The following is a 21665-nucleotide window of genomic DNA, read 5'->3' on the forward strand; positions in this document are numbered from 1 at the left end:
AGCTCTGGCACGTCTCAGGCCCCGTCCACACGAAGACGAAAACGATATATTGCTGTTTCATTTTGAAAAAGTTTTCTGTAAACACGGGATTGTTTCAGAAAATACCCGCGTAAGCACAGAAGCACCGAAAACAACTGAAAACGCTGTAGTGCATATGCCAAACCTGTACGTGGCGCTGTATTACTTCCACGGAAATGCACCAAAAGAGAGAAGAAGATCCCAGAAAACTGACACAAACTTTCTTCTAGTTGTCCTTCTGGTTGTTCTCCACGTTGGATTTAAGAACATGTGGTGTATGTTGTTCACGGTGGTAGTAAAGGAGCATCAGATTTTGCTGTAAAAGCCATAACAAGCTCAGTAGCTTCTGCAGCACGAACACAACCCTGTAGCCCGCCATTGTTGTTTTGGCCGAACGTGCGCGGGCGTCCTAAGAGAGCTACGCTATGTGTGACGTAATCGTTCCATCATTTTTTTTTTGTTTGTTTGTTTGTTTCTTTAAATTCCAATCATTTTTACCATTAACACTATATGCCATGGGTGTCAAACTCAAGGCCCGGGGGCCAAAACACCATGGTACAGTTACACCCGGCCCACAGGGCCCTACTGGCCCTAAAATATGAGCTCTGCAGATTTTCTCCTGTATAAAAACGTAAACTTAACCTTGATGATATGAAATATCCTTTAGTCATAAAAATGTGACAAAAGTAAAGAATAAAAATAACTAGATCAAAAGAAATGTGGGAAAACAAATTCATTTGTTTTTTTTAACTTCATATTTTATTTCATATTTTGACCATTTTCAACATATAACTTTGACTTTATCTAATATTTTGACCTTTTCAATTTATGATGTTGACTTTTTATCTCATATTTTAAACTGTCAATTTATTATTTTCACTTTTTATCTCAAATTTTGACCTTTTTATTTGATTATTTTGACTTTTTATCTAGTATTTTGAACCTTTTGAATTTATTATTTCAACCTTGATATCATATTTTTACCTTTAAGGTCATCATTTTCAACTTTAAGCCATATTTTTATCTTAAAAACATGATTTTGACTTTCTTTTTTATATATTTGCCTATTAAAAGCATTATTTTAACATCTAATTTTGTGTTTTGACCTTTTGAAAAATAAGTTAGACTTTTTTTTTCCTCAGATTTTGAGCCTTCTAACTTATCATTTTGACTTTTTAAATCTCAGAATCATTTATCATTATTGCTAACTCTTCTCCCCATAATTTATCACTCGTGAAAAATGAGGTTGACAGTGAAATGTGGACCCTGTTAGGCCCTCAGGTCAGACCTTAATTCAGAATCCGGCCCCCTCTGTGATTGAGTTTGACACCCCTGGTTTAAATGTTGGAGTTTAAAAACTCTGCTCTTGTGTGTTACTGAAGGATGAACAGTGTGTATGCAGTGTGTGTTTCTAGAGTGACAGTGTCCTGTTGGGGGGGGGGGTGTTTGGTTTGACACAGAAATCCGATTATAAATGAAAAAACTGACTGCACATCTGTGTGTGTGTGTGTGTTCCAGGTTCTGATTGGGCTCGGAGCCCTGAAGACCACCAGACTCAGACATGATCCCTTATTCTCCCTGAGGTATGAACGCCTATACTCTGGATTTCACGGTGAGCGGGGCTTTTGCAGAGCTTTTCCCTCACTGACCGCATGTTACCCAGACCTTCATGTGTGTGTGCTGGACAAAGCTGTGCAGTCTGGAATCATCTCTTTGTGTCTGCCGGTCACATCAGACAATACAGAGGCAGCGACCCGCAGCAGCTGCAGAGGATGCAAAAATAGAGTTTAGACTAAAATATCAGTATTTATGTGTACAGCTAACTATAACTGCTGACTGCCAGTGAGTTTTCTGAATAGAGAACCTCAGTGAAGCCTGGGGAGACTTTCGCTTTACTTTTGAACTGAGACTAATGAGCAGACGAGTGGTACCCAACCTTTCCCCCTGTGTGACCCACACAGAGGACAGATGCTGATGCATTGCTGCTAAAAATCAACCAAACCAACGCACTGCCAATTAGATCATGTAACCTCACCAGCAGACGTAGGACGCCCCTGCAGATCTGGGACCTCCACCACACCTAGAATCCAAACAGGTTATCATGGGAGCGAGAACTGAGGAGGAATGAAGTGGATAACTCTCTCTCTCTTTTTCAGGAACTGACCAATCAGCAGGCAGGATGATGCCCAAGGTAAACACCGTCTTCATTTCCCTGTGATATTAAAAGATTCAGACGGTGCTGTTTGAAGTCTTGTTATGTTTCTGCTGCTTTCTGTTGGCTGTGTGAGAGGAGAAGCTTTAATATGTCTGAGATTTATTTTTAGCTCCTGGAAGTCAAAGCTGAGGGCAGAAAATGAGATTTTAATATTTCACATTTACTTTGATGAGGTTCATCATGCCGCTTGTTATCATTGTTATTTTAAACCTTTATTCAAGCTTTGATAATGTCTGAGGTTTCCCTTTCATACAAAGATGCTTCTACAGAAAGAACAATTAAAACAAAGCAGGAAAGATGATTCTCTAAACCCTGAACTCTGTCTGCAGGAGAGGTTTTAGATCACAGTTTTTATGCAGGAGTCTGATCCGTTTACAGAAACCATGCAGACTAAGATTCCACTGAACTATATTCTAAAGTGTATTATTTCAGATGCTTAATCATTAAAGTCTCCTAGGGCTGCTGATGAACTCTGAACTCTTGTTGAATAAATGTTGATATAAATGTAAACCTCTGAGAATAAAATGATCTCGCTAATTCCCTCATTATCTAAACCCCTGATCCTCTTGGATTAATAACAGATTGTTTTGACTGCACACATCTGTGTGTGTATCTGTTTGTGTGTTTGTGTTAGCAGCAGCTGGCTCAGACGTCTCCAGGGAGCGTGTTGTCGCTGAGAGGGACCAGCGTCCCAGGATCCCCCGCCGCCGCCATCGTGGTGAGCGACGCTGGCACAGATGAAGATATATTATCCTTCTGATTAATCTTGAGGCGGTAATCTGTAATCTCTGCCTGTCTGTCCCTCCCCCATCCTCCCCCCCTCGTCTCTTCAGGCCCGGGTGGAGGACGGGGTTATCGGCTATAAGGACTTGGCAGCATTACCGAGGGACAAAGCCATCCTGGACATAGAGAGGCCAGACCTGATGATCTACCAGCCGCACTACAGCTACAGCCCTCTGGAGGTGATCTAACACGGCTCTATTTACAGTTTAACTCTTTTTATAATGACTGTTTCTCTACTGGTTCAAACCAATCCTGAACTAGGGATGCGCTTTTTCAGTGATTTCAGCATTCAGGCACTCTCATTACCTCTGACTGAGTTATTGATTATTAACAAATCATGAATATTTTTATTAAAATTTCCTCGAGCACTGATCATCCGCCATGTCCTGGTCTTCAGTATCTGAAATTTACATCAAAATATCAGCTGAAATAAATAATCACTGTTAATTTTTCCACAAAGTACCAGTCAAACATGAATTAGACTTGAAAGGTTGAAAATAAAAATCAAACAAAACAATGACACTTAAGTTTGTAAAAAGCGTTATTCAATTATTTGTGCTTATGGCACATCACTCGTTGGATGAGGGAGAGAAAAAAACCCCCGCCAGAATCCTGTGGTGAAGTCCTGTGATGAGACTTATGTCTCTCTGAAAAAGAAAAAAAAACATTTAAAATGTATTTATGCCTGTTGGATTGTCCTTTTCTGCTGCTGAAATAACTAACAGATGAAAAAAGTGAAGAGTGAATGTAGGTCAAAGGTCAGCGGGTCACAGAGACTTCACTTGCACAGCTGCATGGCATAACTCATTCATTTTAAACATATCACTGACATTATTAATTTTTACCTCCACCAAGAAGGTGGTCGTATGTTCATTTGTTCATTTGTTTGTGTGTTTGTTTGTTTGTTTGTTTGTTTGTTAGCAACATAACTCAAAAAACCATTGACGGATTTTCATGAAATTTTCAGGAAATGTCAGAAATGACATAACGAAGAACTGATTAGATTGATCTGGTTCTCTGTCTGGATTCAGGAATTTTTTAAAGGATTCTTTACTATTGGGAGATAGGGCTAATGGCTGAGGTCTGCGCCGTTACCACTTTATACCAAGAGATGGCGGACATGAGTAACTTATTCAAAGTTTTGGAGCTTATAGAGTTTGAAAGACATGCCCGGTCGAGGAGACGAGTCGGAGCATATCAGAGAGAAAGACAGCGAATTGTAGTGAGAATACTCACAATGCTGGGAGGAATAGAGGAATATTCTCCCTCTGCCATGACTTCCACACGTAGCAAAGCCAATGCTTTGCCTCACCGTGTCTCCACCCCACCAGGGAGGGAGTAATTTGCTGCAGTCTCTTCCTACTCTCTCATCTGTGTTTCTGACTCTATCCACTGTCCTCCTCTGTCAATAAAGGCACAAAAAGCCCCCCAAAAAAGAATCAGCATCAATAACATCTCCTTTGATTTGTTAATAGTGAAAGCGTTTCCTTTTTTGTTTTTTGCTCCAAACTTGTTAATTTTCTTTCTTAAACTTTATAAATATATGTTGCTTGGTCAAAGAAAAGCACTCAGCTCATGTTTTTTCATATTTAGTATCCTCTTTTCAACTATCGATTGATTTGGGCTTTATGAACATCCCATGCACAAGCACACATGCTGATTGCAGGATTTTAAGCCCCATCTGAGGCAAGATTTTTCTCCCCCGGCGATTGTGGGGGCATATCCCAAGCTGGGCCCCTTTGTGAACTGAATAATCCTTGTGTGAGGTGTCCACCAGTGTTAATTTTGGCAGATATTTTTAATTTTGGTCTTAGTTTAAGTCTTTAAATTAAATGTCTTTTAGTTGTAGTCAAATTTTAGTAATTTCTACCCTTTTTAGTTTTAGTCTAGTTTTAGTCGACGAAATCTCAAAAACATTTTACTCTAGTTTTAGTCCATAAAAAGTCCTCACATTTTAGTCTTTACTTTTAGTCCAAGCATTTATTCTCTAGCCTAAATCTGGTACCAAATCATGGTAGTGTGTTCTCTGCACCCTGCCTAACCTGGGTCCCTGCTTTCTACAGCTGAGAGGCAGAATAGATACAGATTAATTGTTTTTTGACACATTTATCCACAGTGGAGAACATTGTTAATTTCATCAACTAAAACTATATCTAAAAATATTAGTCAACAGCCTTTTTTCCATGACAAAAACTAGACTAAGACTGAAAAAAATAGATCTGTGATGACTAAAACTGACTAAAATTAAGTTTAGTTTTCGTCAAGATGACTAAAACTAGACTAAAATGTAATGTAGTTTTCCTCAGCCAATCAAAATCCATGATATTTCTAACCTGGCACGCCATCTGTTAAACCTCTCATAGACAGCGTTTGGGAAACGACAGAACCTTTGAAAAATACTCAGAGAGTTATTGGAAGAACGTTCTGTCTGTCACATCTTTACAGGTCAATCAGAGCAACAAAACACGTGACGTAGCCGCGACCAAAGGAGTAAACTCCATAGAGAACTGCATAAAGCGAAACATGGCGACTGTGGACATGTCAATACTCGACTTTTGTCATTTTTGAAAAAAAAAAACAACTCACTGCTGTACTTTGTTCGTCTTTTAACAAAGAAATGTCATCAAGTTCTGATTAAACTGGCGCTTTAGCAGCATCCACGCTATTGTCGTCCGCCATAATTGCACCGGCCTCTTGTTGCTGCTTGTTTACGTCACGACTATGCCCCGCCTGAAAGTACTGCCCCTCATCGCTGATTGGTCCTGTCACTTTCTAACCGGGCCCAAATGGTTCAGACGGGAGCTTTGCAAGACGGATTCACCAATGAGAAACAGGAAACAGGTGTATCCATCTGCTTTGCAAGGTTATTATATTTCTCTACTGGTGGTAAATCTGTCTAAAAACAATGCATCTGCATCTCTTCTGTCTCTCAGATGTAGAAAGCAGGGACCCCAGGTTTGGCAGAGTGCAGAGAACACACTACCATGATTTGGTACCAGATTTAGGCAGGAAAGTAAATGCTTGGACTAAAGGTAAAGACTAAAATGTGAGGACATTTTATGGATTAAAACTAGACTAAAACAAAAAAGGGTAGAAATGACTAAAATGTGACTAAAACTAAAAGACATTTCGTCTAAGGAATAAGACTAAAATTAAAAATAGCTGCCAAAATTAATGCTGCAAGAATTTCTGGATGGGGTGTGTGTGGGTCTCTTATGGGCTGATCTACACTTGCAGTTCACATCACAGATGGGGCCACCATGAAACCCACGGACAAACCCACATGGGACTCAGACTGTAGCCCACATATAACCCGTGTGCGGCCCACAAGGACATGCTGGCTGGGCAGTGATCCAACTGTGAGGTTAAGTCGTCTAGTGTGTGCGTTCAGAGGATTAAAGATGAAAAATCATCTGAAATTGTCCCGATGTCTGTGGTCTGCCATGTTTTGAAATCGTGTCAGATTTAAAACTGTCTAGTGTGTTGCCAGCTGAAACCAGGTTGTAGTTAGCTGTGCCTAGACACAGCTGATACTCGTTAGTGGAACGAGTTAAGGCTTAAATGAAAGTTGTAGTTTAAGTTAGCCTTCGTTAGCTACTTTGATGGGATCCCCCCGGTGTGCTGGGTTGTCTGTTATGCTTTAGTTACTATAGTTTAGCATTGTAGTGATATTTTTCTTGATATGCAAGTTATCCCATGCATCTAATATTGCAAGTTTAACAGGTTTGCATCTTACACTGCACATTAGGGATGTCTTTCTGTCAGGTACTGGTTGTCCACTATTTTGACAGACCTGTGCTATGGTCCACTGGAACAGTAAGGGGAGATTTTAAAGATACATGTTAGACTGAATGTCCTACATCTTCATTAAAAAAAAGCCAATCAACTTATACTGTTATTGTAAAAGTTGAAATTTCTCATGTGCAAACACTAATAAATAAATAGATAAATAAATAAATAATACAATATCTTAGTGATTATCATTGCATTGCTAATAGTCATGCACTGAGGTTACTGTTAGAGAGATCAAGATAGTGCAGGGCATGTGAGATATTTGCAGGAGTTCAAACATTATGAGCTGTATTTAGAAATCTTGTGCATAATTCATCTACTTGATTCCTTTGGGGATTAAATCTACTGACCCTGAATGGCATCAGATATTGAATTCAGTCTGTAATAAAGTTTTGAACTGAACTGTTCATGCTGCTCATTGAGTGCAGACTTGAATAATAAATGCCAGGGTTGTTAGCATAGCTTAGCGCAGTGTTACTCAACCCTGCCTCATCAAAGAGCCAGGCTGTTGAAAAATACCTTTGCAAGAGCCACAATCTAAGTGGTGAAAACGGCTTGAAGTAGCAATAGAAGTAAGTTAAATGTGGCAGAAATGGTCCAAAAGTGGCAAAAACATGGCAAAAAATAGAAAAGTGACTAAAATGGGCAAAAAGCAGTCAAGAGCAGTAAAATAGGGCAATAAAGAGGAAACAAGTGGCATTTATTGGCAAAAGGTAGCTTTATTGGGTGAAACGTTGTGAAAAAATGGTGAAAAGTGACAAAAAAGGGTAAAAAAGAAGTGGCAAACGGGCAAACAAAACAGGAAAAAGGGGCACTGAATGGCAAAAGGCAACTTAAATGGGCAAAAAGTGGCAAAAAATAGTGAAAAGGGCAAAAATGGGATTACAGTGGTAAAAAAATGGGAAAAGGAGTCATAAAGAAGTGGCAAAAATGGGGAAGAAGTGGGTATTTAGTGGCGAAAGTATCTTAATTGGGTGAAAAGTGGCAAGAAATGATGAAAAGGGCAAAAATGGGAGAATTAAGTTCAACAATTAAAGTTTTCTGTAAAAGTCTGGGAAACAAACTGATTTATGTGAATAATTTCTGAGGTCAAAGTTTTCCTTTTCTAAGGTTTTCTGGAGGAGTAATGTTTCAAATTAAACCATAAAAGAGCAACAAAAAAATCACAAAAGAGCCACACGTTGAGTATCACTGGCTTAGCGTGTGATCCTGAAGGTTAGAGGAGCCGTGGCCTGAGCCGGCTGGTCTGACAGTCAGGTAGTTTTCTGGTTGGTTAGCTCGGCGTCTGACTGCGACATGAGACATCGATCTGCTGCTTGGAGACCGGACAGCTCGTTACCATAGCTGAGAGAGAGAGACAGCAGATCTCTTTGTGAGGACTGGAGGAGGTTTTCTAAATGTTTATCTGCCACTGTGTTTCTGGCACAGGGTGTTTGTTTCCTCCTTCCTTTATTTTTCTCTCCTCTCTTTGTTATCCCCACAGTTTTTTCTTGTATTTAACGTGTGACTGCAGGTTTAAGAGGGAAAGAGTATGTAGCTCTTTCACTTTTTTCAAAATGATCAATCTTCTGCGTCGCTGGCCTTGAATTTTCCTTAATTTTTCCTGCTTTGTTTACATATCGACTCAGCCCGGATCAGTGGAAGTTTTCCAAGAGGAAAACAATAATGCTGAATTTTCGTGATGCTTATTTTTTGTCAAGCCAAATGTCCAAACATCTCACAAAATATAAATATTCTAATAAAAATATACAATTACAAATCGTCTCATTTAAAAAAGATTAAAAAAAATCTTTACATGAAAATACCCAGACTGATTTTCAAACAGCAGCAGGCCTTCGTCCAGCCAACACAGAGATCAGTCCTTGTAGAAACAGCTGGCAGGTTTGATTAGACATTGAAGAGATAGACTACAATAAAACTAGTTTAAAATCACATTTCATAGCTGTTTTTACAAATGCTGTGTTAATTGTGTTTGTATAAAAGTGTGTCGTATCAGAGTTTGAACATTTCCTCTCTGTTTTTTTAATATTTTGATGTTTTTGACTGACTAATCTGTTTTTGTCTGCTCTCCTCCTCAGAGGTCCTTGTCTCCTCGCTCCATCTCTCCTCCGCCGTCCCCAGAGGTAAAACAACCCCGACACTCATCTCTCCCTCCTTCATGCACAAATCATCATGAAGTTGTTAAAGTTCCCAGCCCAATTTTGGCATTTTTTAGGGTTTAATGACTGTGAAATGCCATATTACACCCTATCATATTGCATCCTATTCTATCCATATTGCATTTCATATTTATTGGCTGAGCACAGGGATCAGTCCTACACATGGGTCTGTATGTGACTGCCTGCCTGACTGGGTGACTGACTGACTATACTTTCAGAGTACTGTTAGTGAAGGAGTCAGACCAGTCAGCATTATTTGAGGAGAACAATGTGGAAGCTATGGGTGGGGTTAGTTGTACTGAAAGCTGTTTGCAATGGCTGCCTATACTGCGGTGATTAGCTCAGATAAAGCCCTGGAATTGCATCACTTTTACCAGAACTCGGCCATGTTTCTGCATTAAATAAAGAATGAAAACAACATTAAAAGCTTCTCATGATGAGAAAGATGTTTTTTCCCTTCTGCCAACCTGCTTTGGCATGAGTTTGTGAGAGTAACGAGGGAAGAGGTTAGTTGTCGTGAGTGGTTGTATACAACGGCTGCTAGTAGAGTGATTAGCTCAGACTTAGCTACAGCGGCAGTTTTGTCGGAACTGGACAACATTTCTTCATTAAAACAAGAGAAACAGAGCAACACTGAAAGCTTTTCATGACAGAAGAGATGTTTTTCTGTTTTCATGGTCTGCTTCAGCATGAGTTTGTGATCGTTACAGGTGGGGTTTGCTGGTGAAACTGATACGTATCGTACGGATTCACACCACACTGTACCGTGTCATGTCGTATCGTATCCTATTGTACATATGATATATCGTAGCGTATCATATCTTCTCATACTCTCCAGAAAAGTTACACCTAACTACTGGTCTTACACACAGATCTGACCTATGAAAAATTCTCTAGTTAAACTCCAGCTCCTCCTCTCTCTGCTCCTGACTCCCGTGTCCCTCTGTGTTTCCAGAAGGAGTCCAGGGAATGGCTGGAGAACCGTTCTCCTGGAGGTTCTTCTCCTTGTTCCACCATCCAGACCAGCAGAACACAAAGCTCACACACACCGTCCACACCACAGACACCTAACACACCAAACACACCTCAAACACAGCCGGCTGGTACCAAGAGCACCGTGCAGCACTTCCACAGGCCAGGTAACAACTTCTACATTTTATCTTTATGTGTATTCAAGTCAGTGTTTTATTACGAATGTCAGCAATTTGAGGGATATGTTAATACCAAATTTAATTTAAATCCCTTTTTCTTAGTAATCCATCTTTCTTCTTTCAGAAAACGGCACCAACATTTATAAGAAGCCTCCGATCTACAAACAAGGTGTGTTACTCTCACACTGAAGCCTCCTGCTGATATTTCTGGTTATAGATGTTCTAAATGTTGGTGCCTTGATTCATACAGAGCATATATAACAATAGATGTGGGTGTTTTGGTGGGTGTCACATGCAGCTTTTCAAGTGTTTTTCTTCAATGGTGAATCAGTATTTTTAAACGTAGGCCCTATTTTTACAGATTTTTGAGGTGTCAGTGACTAACAGTTACTAAAAATGTTGAAGTCCCTCCAGTGGAGCAGACAGACCTGTAACACAGCTGCAAGATAATCCATGAAAACAGATGATCCTTAGCTGAATTAGGCTATTTAAAGTGCTCTTCATTGGCACAAGTTCTGCATTATGTAAAACTGGAGGTCTGAGACATCCACAATCCCAGTATCATTTGTTCATTTAATACTTGATTGATGATTGAATAACAAATAAATAAATAATGGCTCATTATTCACTTTTGTTTTAAAACCAAACCAAATAATTAAATACTGTTCATAGTTTTCATTTCTGAAACGAAATCAAATAAACAGGAAATGATGCGTCTTTTTGACTTTTGCTATTTATGTTGGATCAAAAAATGTAATATGAAAACAGCTGTAGGCAGTCAATTTGACTGCAGTATTGATATGCCTAACCTGGTGCAGGTGTTGTGCTCAGAAAAGCATCCTGAGAATCACATGCCCATCGCTGAGGAGTTCACGCTTCCTGGAATGATATACAGGAACACAAACACCGGCACCGAGTTAGGACGCAATCACTCTAGGCAGTCTGTGCTGTGCCTGGGTACGTTTGAGCCTAAAAGTCCAGTACATCTGACCAGTGTGAGTACACTCTTCCATGCTTGGACATGGCATGCTTCCCTGGCTCCAGCACGGAAGGACAAGGTGGACCAAAGCATGGCACGAATGCAAACGAAGTAACACAAGGGCAGGAACGTGACTTAATTTGGAGCCGGTGTTTGTGTTCCGTATCATTCCAGGAACTCCTCAGCGATGGGCATGTGATTCTCAGGATGCTTTTCTGAGCACAACACCTGCACCAGGTGATGCAAATTAATAATGAAATCATGATAACTGCTCATGCCCATTTTTTTATATTACATTGTCTGATCCCAAATAAATAGCAAAAGTGAAAAAAAAAAAGGCATATCATTTCCTGTTTATTTGATTTGGTTTCAGAAATGAAAACAAGAAAATAAACCTTTTTTAAAACCTTTTTTTTATTATTTGTTATTCAATTATCAATAAAATATTAAATGAACGAATGATACATAGATTGTCCACATGCTTACCATCAGTATCTCTGTCCTTTACATTGACTTGGCTGTGTTTTCTATGAAACAGAACAAAGCAAGACTCACAGCTTTAATCTAAAATTTAAAATATGTCTAAAGTTTAGAATAACACTCTGTTATTTTCTGTAATGAAGTCCGAGTCACTCTGAATATCGGTCAGCCAGACCGACCCCCAAATCACTGCCCGACTGCACTGCATTAATCTGCTTAAACATATTGTCTGTCTGTGTGTGGGTGTGTGTGGTCGTTGTGTGTCTGTGTGGTTGTTGTGCACAGATGTGTCGGCCCCTCAGATCCCTCAGGGGAAACACATCGAGGATCTGATCATCGAGTCGTCAAAGTTTCCAGCAGCTCAGCCTCCAGACCCGAACCTGCCCTCCAAGATAGAGACGGACTACTGGCCCTGCCCCCCCTCGCTGGCAGTGATTGGTACGACCCAACAGAAACACTCACGTATACACAGCTCACCCTGCATTGATGGTTTACCATAGGATTCTGATTTTTCTCTTTTATTGTTACCCTTTGTATTCTTTTACCCTTTTTCCTCTACTCTAACATGTCCTTGTCTACTCTCTTTCCATGTGTCCTTTCCTCTCCTCTAACATGTCCTTGTCTACTCTCTTTCCATGTGTCCTTTCCTTGTCTCTCTCCTCTTGAATCGTTCCCTCTCCTTGTGGCCTTTTTTTGCCACTTCTCGATGCACCCTATCTATTTTGTTACTTCTGTCTCTTTCTGCATCCTTAATCTACATCCTGGTTTTGTCTCCTTGCATCCTTTCCTTGTCCCTTTTGCTGACACCCTTTCTTTTTCTCCCTTTCTTGTCTCCTTTCCTTGCATCTTGTGTTTGTCTTATCTCCTTGCATCCTTTCTTTGTCTCATTTCCTTTTCTGCTTTTCTTGCATCCTTTCCTTGTGTGAATTCTTGTCTCCTTTCCTTATCTCCTCTCCTTTCTATACCTTATTTTCTTGCATCTGTTTTTGTGTCCTTTGCTTGTGTGCGTTACTCTTTTCCTTGTATCTTCTGCTCATTTCTCTTGTGTCCTTTTTTCCCCTCTGCATGCACCCTATCTTTAATTTGTTGCTTCTGTCCTTTGTCTGCATCCATTGTCTACATCCTATCTTTGTCTCCTTCATTGTGTCCTGTGCTTGTCTCCTCTCATTGCATCCTCTGTCTGCATCCTTTGTCTCTTTCCTTTTCTCCTCTCTCCTCCTTCAATTCTTTCTTTGTCCTTTGTGCTTACACCCTTTCTTTATCTCCTTTGCTGGTTTCCTTTCCTCATCTCCTCTACTTGAATTCTTCTTCATGACTTTCTTTGTCTCCTTTCCTGCATCCTGTCCTTGTGCCATGCCCTTATCTCCTTTCCTTGCATTTTATCTTGTCTCCTTTCTTTGACTTCTCTCCATGTCTTCTTTCTCTGCTTGCATCTGTTTTTTGTGTCCTTTACTCATTTTTTTCCTTGCATCCTTTTTTGTGTGCTCTCTGTCTCCCTCACTTGTCTCCTCCCCATGCATTTTGCCTTTGTCTTATTTCCTTGTGTCCTCCCCTTGTGCAATTTCCTTGTGTCTTTTCCCCCTTGTATCCTTTCTTTGTCTACTTTCCTTATGTACTTTCCTTGTCACTCCTTTGTGCATCCTTTCTATGTCCCCTTTTTTTAACTCCTCTTCTCATCTTCTCATACCTTTTGTGTCCTTTCTTTGTGGTCTTTCCCTGTCTCCTCTCCTTGCATCCTTTCTTTTCCTCCTCTCTTACTTTCTTTCTTCACCTCCTCTCCTTGTGTCTTCGTCTCCTCTCCATGACTCCTTTCCTCTGCAGAGAAGGAGTGGAAGAAGAAGGATCAGAAGGATGAAGATGAGGAGGAGGATGGAGAGCTGGATGATGAACTGTGGGGACTCAGAGCTCTTCAGAAACAAGAACTCAACAAGGTAAACAAGAGGAACACACCTGAGCAGGTGCACTGATGTGATCAAGGATGAAAGTTTTTAACCACTAAACTGCAAAGAGAGGTCAACTCGGGTCATGTGCTTGTTTTTGGGATACATATCCAAGGTGGGGGTCAATTTAAGGTCATAACTAGAGTGTCTTTAGTTTATTTCAAATTCTAGTGTCCTGCTTGAAGCCAGGCACCATGAAATGCTTCAGTGTGAATTTAACCAGGTGTTTTCGTAGTTTCCACATGGTGTATGGAGGTGACCCCCATGAGTTTCTCTATCCAGTTTCAGAGCAGTCATCTCCTCTACTCGGTAGCTTTTCTACCAGGTGTTCTAACTGCTGTTCTACCAGGTGTTCTAACTGCTGTTCTACCAGGTGTTCTAACTGCTGTTCTACCAGGTGTTCTAACTGCTGTTCCAGAGTTTTACAGCTGAAGAGGAGAGCTTATAGAGGAGCAGATCTGACCCACACATGACATGTAATGAATGGTATTTCTTCTCTTCCTCTTAGATCCAGTCTAATCTTGGTAAAATCATCCTGAAGGAAGAGCTGGAGAAGTCTTCAGCTCCTCTGAGGAGGAAAACTCGCTCACTGCCAGATCGCAGCCAAAACACAGGTAGACTTTTAACCTCACCTTCACTGTTACATAACTGTGCTCAGCTCACTGCAGACAGGAGACATCAGCTCTGTCTCCTGGAGCTTTGAATCACTGGAACAAAACAGGATCCCTGTGGATTCATTCAGTAACCCTAGAACTGACCGTTTAAAGAAAGGATCACTGACTGGTTTCACTGGTTTAGGTTGAAACTTTAACAGTTTATAAATAAAGATCATAAGAAGGCACACGCACAAACACAGCTCTGGTGACACCTAGTGGTCAGGATGGTTAGCAACCACAACAAGAGACTAAATGATGATGTGCAAACATTATTCAAACTTCCTGGTCATAAATGTGTTTTTTCTGCCTCCACGCTGGCTGGTTGGTCTTTTTTGCCTGTCCATAGCCGACATAAATCCATCCATCAGTCCACATGCAGTCACCTTTTTTTCCCAGCAGTTAAAGATGACAACAGAACATAAAGCTTCTGACTTTATGAATCTGTGGATGACTCTTAATTTTATGCTTCTCCTTACTTTCAGGGTCCAATGCTTCCAAGTCAGTTTATTTCCCAGCATCCTCCAAGAGCGGCCTCTCCAGGGTGAGTACGGCTGAACAGAACCGTCCAATCAGAGCAGAGGTTACTGATGAAGTTGACAAACATGTTTCTGTTTGTTTTCAGCTTCAGTCAGCAGAGTTCAGCTCGACTGAGAAGACTCCTGCAGGTAAAACTTCTCTTTATATCCATTATTGATAATCGTGATATTTCTGCATAAATACTAGTTTCATATAGAGCTCATCTACTCTAATGATACAGTAATATTGATCAGCTCTGAGTGCTTGAGTCATGTTGTAGTGATGATTTCTTTATTCTCTCTTTTCCCACAGATCTTCAGGTAAAGTCTGATTTATTAATGTTCAACATCCTTTAAATTATCAGTCATTTTCTGTGTTTTTAATGCTGATCTGGGTCTGAATGCGTGGTCATGTCTGTGTTTTGTCAGAATGGAGACTCCAGGATGGACAGAGGAAACTCTCTCCCCAGCATGTTGGAACAAAAAGTAACAGAAGTCTGTCTCTTTTTACTAAATAAATACTTACAGACATGTCTAGTTTTACAGGCCAGTAGCCAGCCTAGTGGAAGCTCTTTTCTCTAAATAGTGGAACTTTTTGCAGTTTATGTCTTCATTTTTTTAAACCATTTGAACTTTAAACTAAAGCAGGGCTGTCAGACTCAATCGCAGCAGGGGCCAGATTCTGGATTCAGGTCTAACCTGAGGGCCTAACAGGATCACCTTTTTAACCAGAAACAGTCAACCTCATTTCACCAGGAATTAAATATGAAATGAAAACTGCTGATGATACATTTTTTTAAATCGAAAAAGTTGAAAAGATAAGTTTAAAGGCTCACAATCTGAGAAAAGTAAATTTATTTGTTCAAAAAGGTCAAAACATGAAATTAAAAAACAATGCTTTTAAAGGCAAATATATATCAGAAAGAAAGTCAAAATCATGAGTTTAAAAGGTCAAAATATGAAATAAAATTTGTAATCATGAAATTAAAAGTCAAAATATGATTCGAATTTTTAAATTGTGAGTGTAAAAGGTCAAACTATGGGATTATGAAGTCGAAGTTAGGAGTTTAGAATATGAGGTAAAATACAAAATAATTAGTTTAAAAGGTCAAAATACAACTTAAAATTTTAAGTTATAAATCTGAAAGCTCAAAATATATTATAAGAAGTCAAAATTATGAGTTGAAATGCTCGAAGTATGAAATGAAAAGTCAAAATCCTAAGTTTGAGTCCTACTTGTGAGATGCAAAATTGAAAATGTGAAATTAAACACAAATTAATTTTTTTTTTGCCACATTCCTGACTTTTTAATTGTTTTAACTCCTTACTTCATCAACTTTCATGACTAAACAAGGATATCTTAAATCATCAAGGATACGTTTACATTTTTATGCTTGAGGAAATCTGCAGACCTCAGACTGATGGGCCAGTTATAACAGAAATATGAGATCATCATGTGGGCCGGATTTAACTGTTCCACGGACCGGATTTGGCCCCCGGGCCTTGAGTTTGATAGCCCTAAACAGGAGGGATGCACTGGTATTGCAGCTCAAGCAGAGACAAGAGTTTCAGTCTCATCACTATTGTTATTATTAGTGTGATCATATATGTTATAGTAAACTTCAGATTTATCCACAGCCTCATGCTTCAACATCCTAAATTTTAATCACATTAAACCCATCCAGGTCAGCTGAATTTCCTCCTTCAGAAGTAATATAGAAGTCATGCAATTCTGATTTTAAGAAAATGTCTTAAAATTAAACTATAAAACAAAAAACATTAAATTACAAGAAAGTAAGTTGCTTAATTTTCACTCTTATTAATTTTGAGATGTCACAATTACCTCTTTTTTTTGCATTTTTCAGGTAATGATGTAAAACAATGTAAACTGAGCTTTTCATTTAGTCAATAATAAAATGCTTTAAGATGAAATAACACATGTGGTTTGACTGTTGTTTTCCTGGTTGATGTGTGCAGATCTTCCCCTATGAGACGCTGGTGGTGACCCACAGAGGACGGAGCAAACTGCCCCCCGGTGTGGACAGAACCAGGCTGGAGGTGAAACTCACTCATTGATCATTTTAATTCAAATTTAATCTTTATGTGTTAACAAACATTTCAGTGACAGATCCATACTGCACACCAACACAACACACATGTATAAGGTGGTGAGGATAGTGCACTTCCTCAGCCCCGTCACGGTCAGAGGAGGTCGAGCACAAGCAGAATTAAGATGCGTGTGAAGAAAGGGTCAAACATCCTGAAAACCTTAGTTTTCAAAAACTAGCTTCAACATGTAGACTATGCGTGAAGGCACTGATCAACTGGCGGCCGTATCTCAAAGCTTTCTATCTGGCCCCCAGATGACATTAAATTCAGAAAATGTGAGGAGGAGAAGAAGACGTTTTGGTTTTAGTAGTATCTTTTGGCTTTAAATACACTACATTGCTAAAAGTATTTGCTCACCTGCCTTGACCTGCATATGAACTTGAGTGACATCCCATTCTTAATCCATAGAGTTTAATATGATGTTGGCCCACCCTTTGCAGCTATAACAGCTTCACCTCTTCTGGGAAGGCTTTCCACAAGGTTTAGGAGTGTGTTTATGGGAATTTTTGACCATTCTTCCAGAAGCCCATTTGTGAGGTCACACTAATGTTGGACGAGAAGGCCTGGCTCTCAGTCTCCGCTCTAATTCATCCCAAAGGTGTTCTATCAGGTTGAGGTCAGGACTCTGTGCAGGCCAGTCAAGTTCATCCACACCAAACTCTCTCATCCATGTCTTTATGGACCTTGCTTTGTGCACTGGTACACAGTCATGTTGGAACAGGAAGGGGACATCCCCAAACTGTTCCCACAAAGTTGGGAGAATGAAATTGTCCAAAATTTCTTGGTATGCTGAAGCATTCAGAGTTCCTTTCACTGGAACTAAGGGGCCAAGCCCAACTCCTGAAAAACAAGCCCATACCATAATCCCCCCTCCACCAAACTTTACACTTGGCACAATGCAGTCAGACAAGTACCGTTCTCCTGGCAACCACCAAACCCAGACTCGTCCATCAGATTGCCAGTTGGAGAAGCACGATTCGTCACTCCAGCCAGCGCGTCTCCACTGCTCTGCCGGCGTGCTTTACACCACTGCGTCTGATGCTTTGCATTGCACTTGGTGATGTATCGCTTGGATGCAGCTGCTCGGCCATGGAAACCCATTCCATGAAGTTCTCTATGCACTGTTCTTGAGCTAATCTGAAGGCCACATGAAGTTTGGAGGTCTGTAGCAGTTGACTGTGGAATATTTAGGAGCCAGGAAATTTCACCACTGGACTTGTTGCACAGGTGGCATCCTATCACAGTACCACACTGGAATTAACTGAGCTCCTGAGAGCGAGCCATTCTTTCACAAATGTTTGTAGAAACAGTCTGCATGCCTAGGTGCTTGATTTTATACACCTGTGGCCATGGAAGTGATTGGAACACCTGATTTCACTTATTTGGATAGGTGAGTGAATACTTTTGGCAATATAGTGTATCTGCAGCTGCTAAATCCACCCTAAAAACAATTGATATTGAAACATTTTCATCTAGAATGACTTATCTTTTGATCTGTTTTTTACAGAAATCCACTTGTCAGCCATTATTAGTAAATATATATAAAGAATATTTTTAAAAAACAGGTTTGGTTAAAAGGGGGCAAAAATGGGTAAAAAGGGGGCAAAAAGTATCAAAAAGTATCAGTGTGCAAGTTTGGGTGCGTGACTTTTTTTATAGTCAGCAAGCAAAGATCTTTATTAGTCCAGGAGAAATCCTAGATCTGGCAGTATTTAGTGCCCTAAAATCTCTCTGTCCCTCCCTTCCTCTCTGCAGAGACACCTCTCTCAGGAAGAGTTCTTCAGCGTTTTCGGGATGTCCATCGAAGAGTTCGATCATCTCTCCCTCTGGAAGAGAAACGACCTAAAGAAGAAAGTCTGTCTCTTCTGACTCACCCCACTGGGACTGCATCTCCCACAATCCCCTGCTCCTCCTGGATCCGTGCAGGATCCTGAAACCACACAGACTCTGAACATGAAACATCACTATCAGCACCGCCGCCATCATCGTCACATTGAGACGCTGAGGATGTGTCTCAGGCTTCAGGTTTGATGTGATTCACAGTGAAGGTTTGAAGAGAAAACACAGAGTGAGTTTAGATTTCTGCTGCACGCACGCACGCACTCCACAGGATTCAACGCAGAGCTGCAGAGCGCCTGTTTCATCAGCTTCAGTTTGTAGACGTCTGTGGAAATGTATTTATGACAAAAACTACTGAGTGAGCACAACAGACTTCAAGTCAGACAAATGAGAAGCTTAGAGACACCAGAGAAGAGGACGAGCAGGACTTAACATTTTTATGTAAAAGAGGGCCTGACTCACTTACTGATAGCTCTAAAATAGCTCATCTTTAACCCCTGTTTTCTGCCCCCTATCAACATCTAATTCACAGCATAGTGGTTAAGATATTCAGGCACAAAAGGCAGAAAAGTCCTCCTGCTTCATGCAGTTCACTCCTGTTTTACGTCTGAATGTAGAGGAAAGTTCTCTGCACCTTTACTCTGCACAGATCTGAGCTCTGATGCTGACAGAGCTCAGCTCTGTCCACAGAAGAAAGATGAACTAGGAGGGACGAGGAAGCTTTTACAAGTTTATATACAAGAGTTTGACGTTTTAAAGAAAGCTTATTTCCTAAAAGGAGGGCGAAAGGGGCCTGAATTCATCTAGTGGTGTCAGCCTTAATAAAATACTGAGCTGAATTCAAATGACCCTTTAAAGATAATAAAACAATTCAGTACAAAAATGGAACAACAATGAACAAATTCAAGAAGTCATGCAGGATTCATGCTGTTAACTGCTGCCTTCAAACAGAGCTCATGTACGGACACATAGATGCCAAAGATTGCTTGTTCACCTCCCAGTTTTCTGTACAAAAATGCACATTTAATCGTTTCTTTGTGCTTAAACAGCACACAGACACACAAAAGACAAGACAGCAAAGGTGAAGGTTGAGATCAGGGATAGTAAACTGGCGGTCTGGGGGCCAAATGTGGCCCCCTCTCTCTCAATGGGGCCTATAAGCCCACTTCAGATATCAAACAAGGTAATCATGAAGAAAACAAGAGAAAATTTGACATTTCTTTTCATGAAAGATGTTTGATCATGGGTCTGTTTCTTTTCAATATATAAAAAATACAATTTGCAGTAATTGTCTCTACCTCTCTCAAAATGAAGCATTACTGATTGAAATGAGTACAAATGGTAGTAAATGAATTTTAACACGTAAATATTCTGTTTAATGCCTTATGAAGCATCTAAAGTGGCTTTAATTTTGTGTTTGGCTTATTTGCATATAACCCTCAGTTAGAGAAAGGACATTCTTACATTGACAGCATGCACAATGAACATGTTTCCCCCAACTTTCTTTTTATTAAATTTTAAAATTAAGACCCAACCTGACCATAAATATCAAATATTAATCAATTTTTTGGAATTCAACCCTTTAAATGCCAATTTAAGTGCAAAAAAAATCATGTTTGTATTGTTAGAATATTTTTTACATACTACATGCAAATTAGGTTTCCTTGAAAGGAATTATAACAGCCGTGATATGTTAATAATGAGCTTAGATCAGAGCTTATAAAAAATAGAAACTAGTTAAATCATGGGGAATTTAACTCTTTAAATGCCAGTTAAGTGCCCCCTCCCTCACCATACATATATTTATATATATTTCATACACGACACACAAATTAGAATTCCTTGAAGATGATTATCACAGTCTTGAAAAGGATTTTTATGCATAATTTTATCTCTTGATTCCAAGATTGTGATACATTTCTACAAAATGCCCCTGTATGAAACCAGGACAAAAGCATTCAGTTTACTATGATGGCTGGGGTATCAATAATTGTGGTTTTAATGGGTTCAAATGAAACTTTTGGTCACCAACAGGCTAAATGTGTAGAAAAAGTTATTTTTGACTCGTTACAGGTTGTGACATCAAAATTCTCAAAATCTATTGAAAAGAAATGGACCCTCTAAAATGCATTAACTCGGTCAAAATAATCAACAAAAGAAAACAAAGATTAAAAAAAAAAAAAAAAAGGCCTAAACATCCTCTGTGGGTTAATTTCAGATATATCAATGTTCTAGCCTAATAAGTTTAGATCAAAGTTATATTTTTGTCATTTATGAAGTTATAGATGATGATAATGTCTATTTAAGATTATCCTACAACTCTAACCCTCAGGCAGTGAGAGTAAAATGAATGTGGCCCTCTTATTCATTGAAGTTACTCATCCCTGATCCTGACTAACACCTGCTCAAGCTTCTTTTGATCCTGTGTCTGAAAACTAAAGTCCACATGCTCTGTCATTTCTGAAAACATCATCAAACAAGATTGTGAATACCATCAGAGGGGGCATTAATGTTGTCTTTTCCTTTGGACATGGCACACATGACCCCATTTAAAGGCACCAAACATTTATAAACTCACTCAGTTGTTTGGTTGTAGTGGTGGAATTCTGGGAAATGAAGTTTGATTGTTGATCTGACTGGAGGTTAATGTTAGTGCCACTATTTTTAGTATTTCAGGTTTTCCGTATGAGATTAAAGATGTTGTCTGCAGGATTACTCTGAGGCAGAATCATCATGGACTTGATCGCATTTCTGCTGTTTGAGATTTATTTCCACTGATTCACTCTGAAGTTTTATAACCAAGCCTCCAGCTGCAGTCCAGCTTCAAACCAACATTCCTGCTGACTCTGAGTCAGATTTAGATACAGATACAGAGACGCTGACTGTAGGAATTAAGCTGTTAGCGGTCCTTTAGAAGGACTGTTCCTATTGGCTAAGCCAGCTATGATGTCATAATGACAGCATTTCTTTCCCAGCACCAAAAGAAAAAACAAGGATGTGGTTTGATCACAGTCTGGTGTTTTTAATAT

At 39.7% G+C, this 21665-nt stretch overlaps 1 protein-coding gene across 8 annotated transcripts in view; it reads left to right on the forward strand.

Moving 5' to 3' along the window:
• The window catches only part of LOC121509743 (dematin-like), a 69207-nt gene extending 47839 nt beyond the window's left edge, over positions 1 to 21368 (forward strand). For 4 of the 8 annotated variants that reach the window (XM_041787401.1, XM_041787396.1, XM_041787398.1 and 1 more), the window contains 15 exons: positions 1537 to 1601; positions 2175 to 2209; positions 2871 to 2951; positions 3067 to 3195; positions 8887 to 8931; positions 9923 to 10106; positions 10243 to 10287; positions 11863 to 12015; positions 13399 to 13508; positions 14026 to 14131; positions 14656 to 14838; positions 15002 to 15009; positions 15118 to 15174; positions 16666 to 16746; positions 18553 to 21368. In XM_041787401.1, the coding sequence (XP_041643335.1) occupies positions 2198 to 2209; positions 2871 to 2951; positions 3067 to 3195; positions 8887 to 8931; positions 9923 to 10106; positions 10243 to 10287; positions 11863 to 12015; positions 13399 to 13508; positions 14026 to 14131; positions 14656 to 14838; positions 15002 to 15009; positions 15118 to 15174; positions 16666 to 16746; positions 18553 to 18666 (1308 nt within the window). In that variant the 5' untranslated portion in view covers positions 1537 to 1601; positions 2175 to 2197 and the 3' untranslated portion in view covers positions 18667 to 21368. Of the gene's footprint in view, positions 1 to 1536; positions 1631 to 2174; positions 2210 to 2867; positions 2952 to 3066; positions 3196 to 8886; positions 8932 to 9922; positions 10107 to 10242; positions 10288 to 11862; positions 12016 to 13398; positions 13509 to 14025; positions 14132 to 14655; positions 14839 to 15001; positions 15010 to 15117; positions 15184 to 16665; positions 16747 to 18552 lie in introns of all 8 variants that reach the window. The other 4 variants (XM_041787403.1, XM_041787402.1, XM_041787404.1 and 1 more) reach the window with 4 other exon arrangements.
• The last annotated feature ends 297 nt before the right edge of the window (positions 21369 to 21665 follow it).

This window comes from Cheilinus undulatus, linkage group 5, assembly GCF_018320785.1.
Source record: "Cheilinus undulatus linkage group 5, ASM1832078v1, whole genome shotgun sequence".
Lineage (NCBI taxonomy): Eukaryota > Metazoa > Chordata > Actinopteri > Labriformes > Labridae > Cheilinus > Cheilinus undulatus.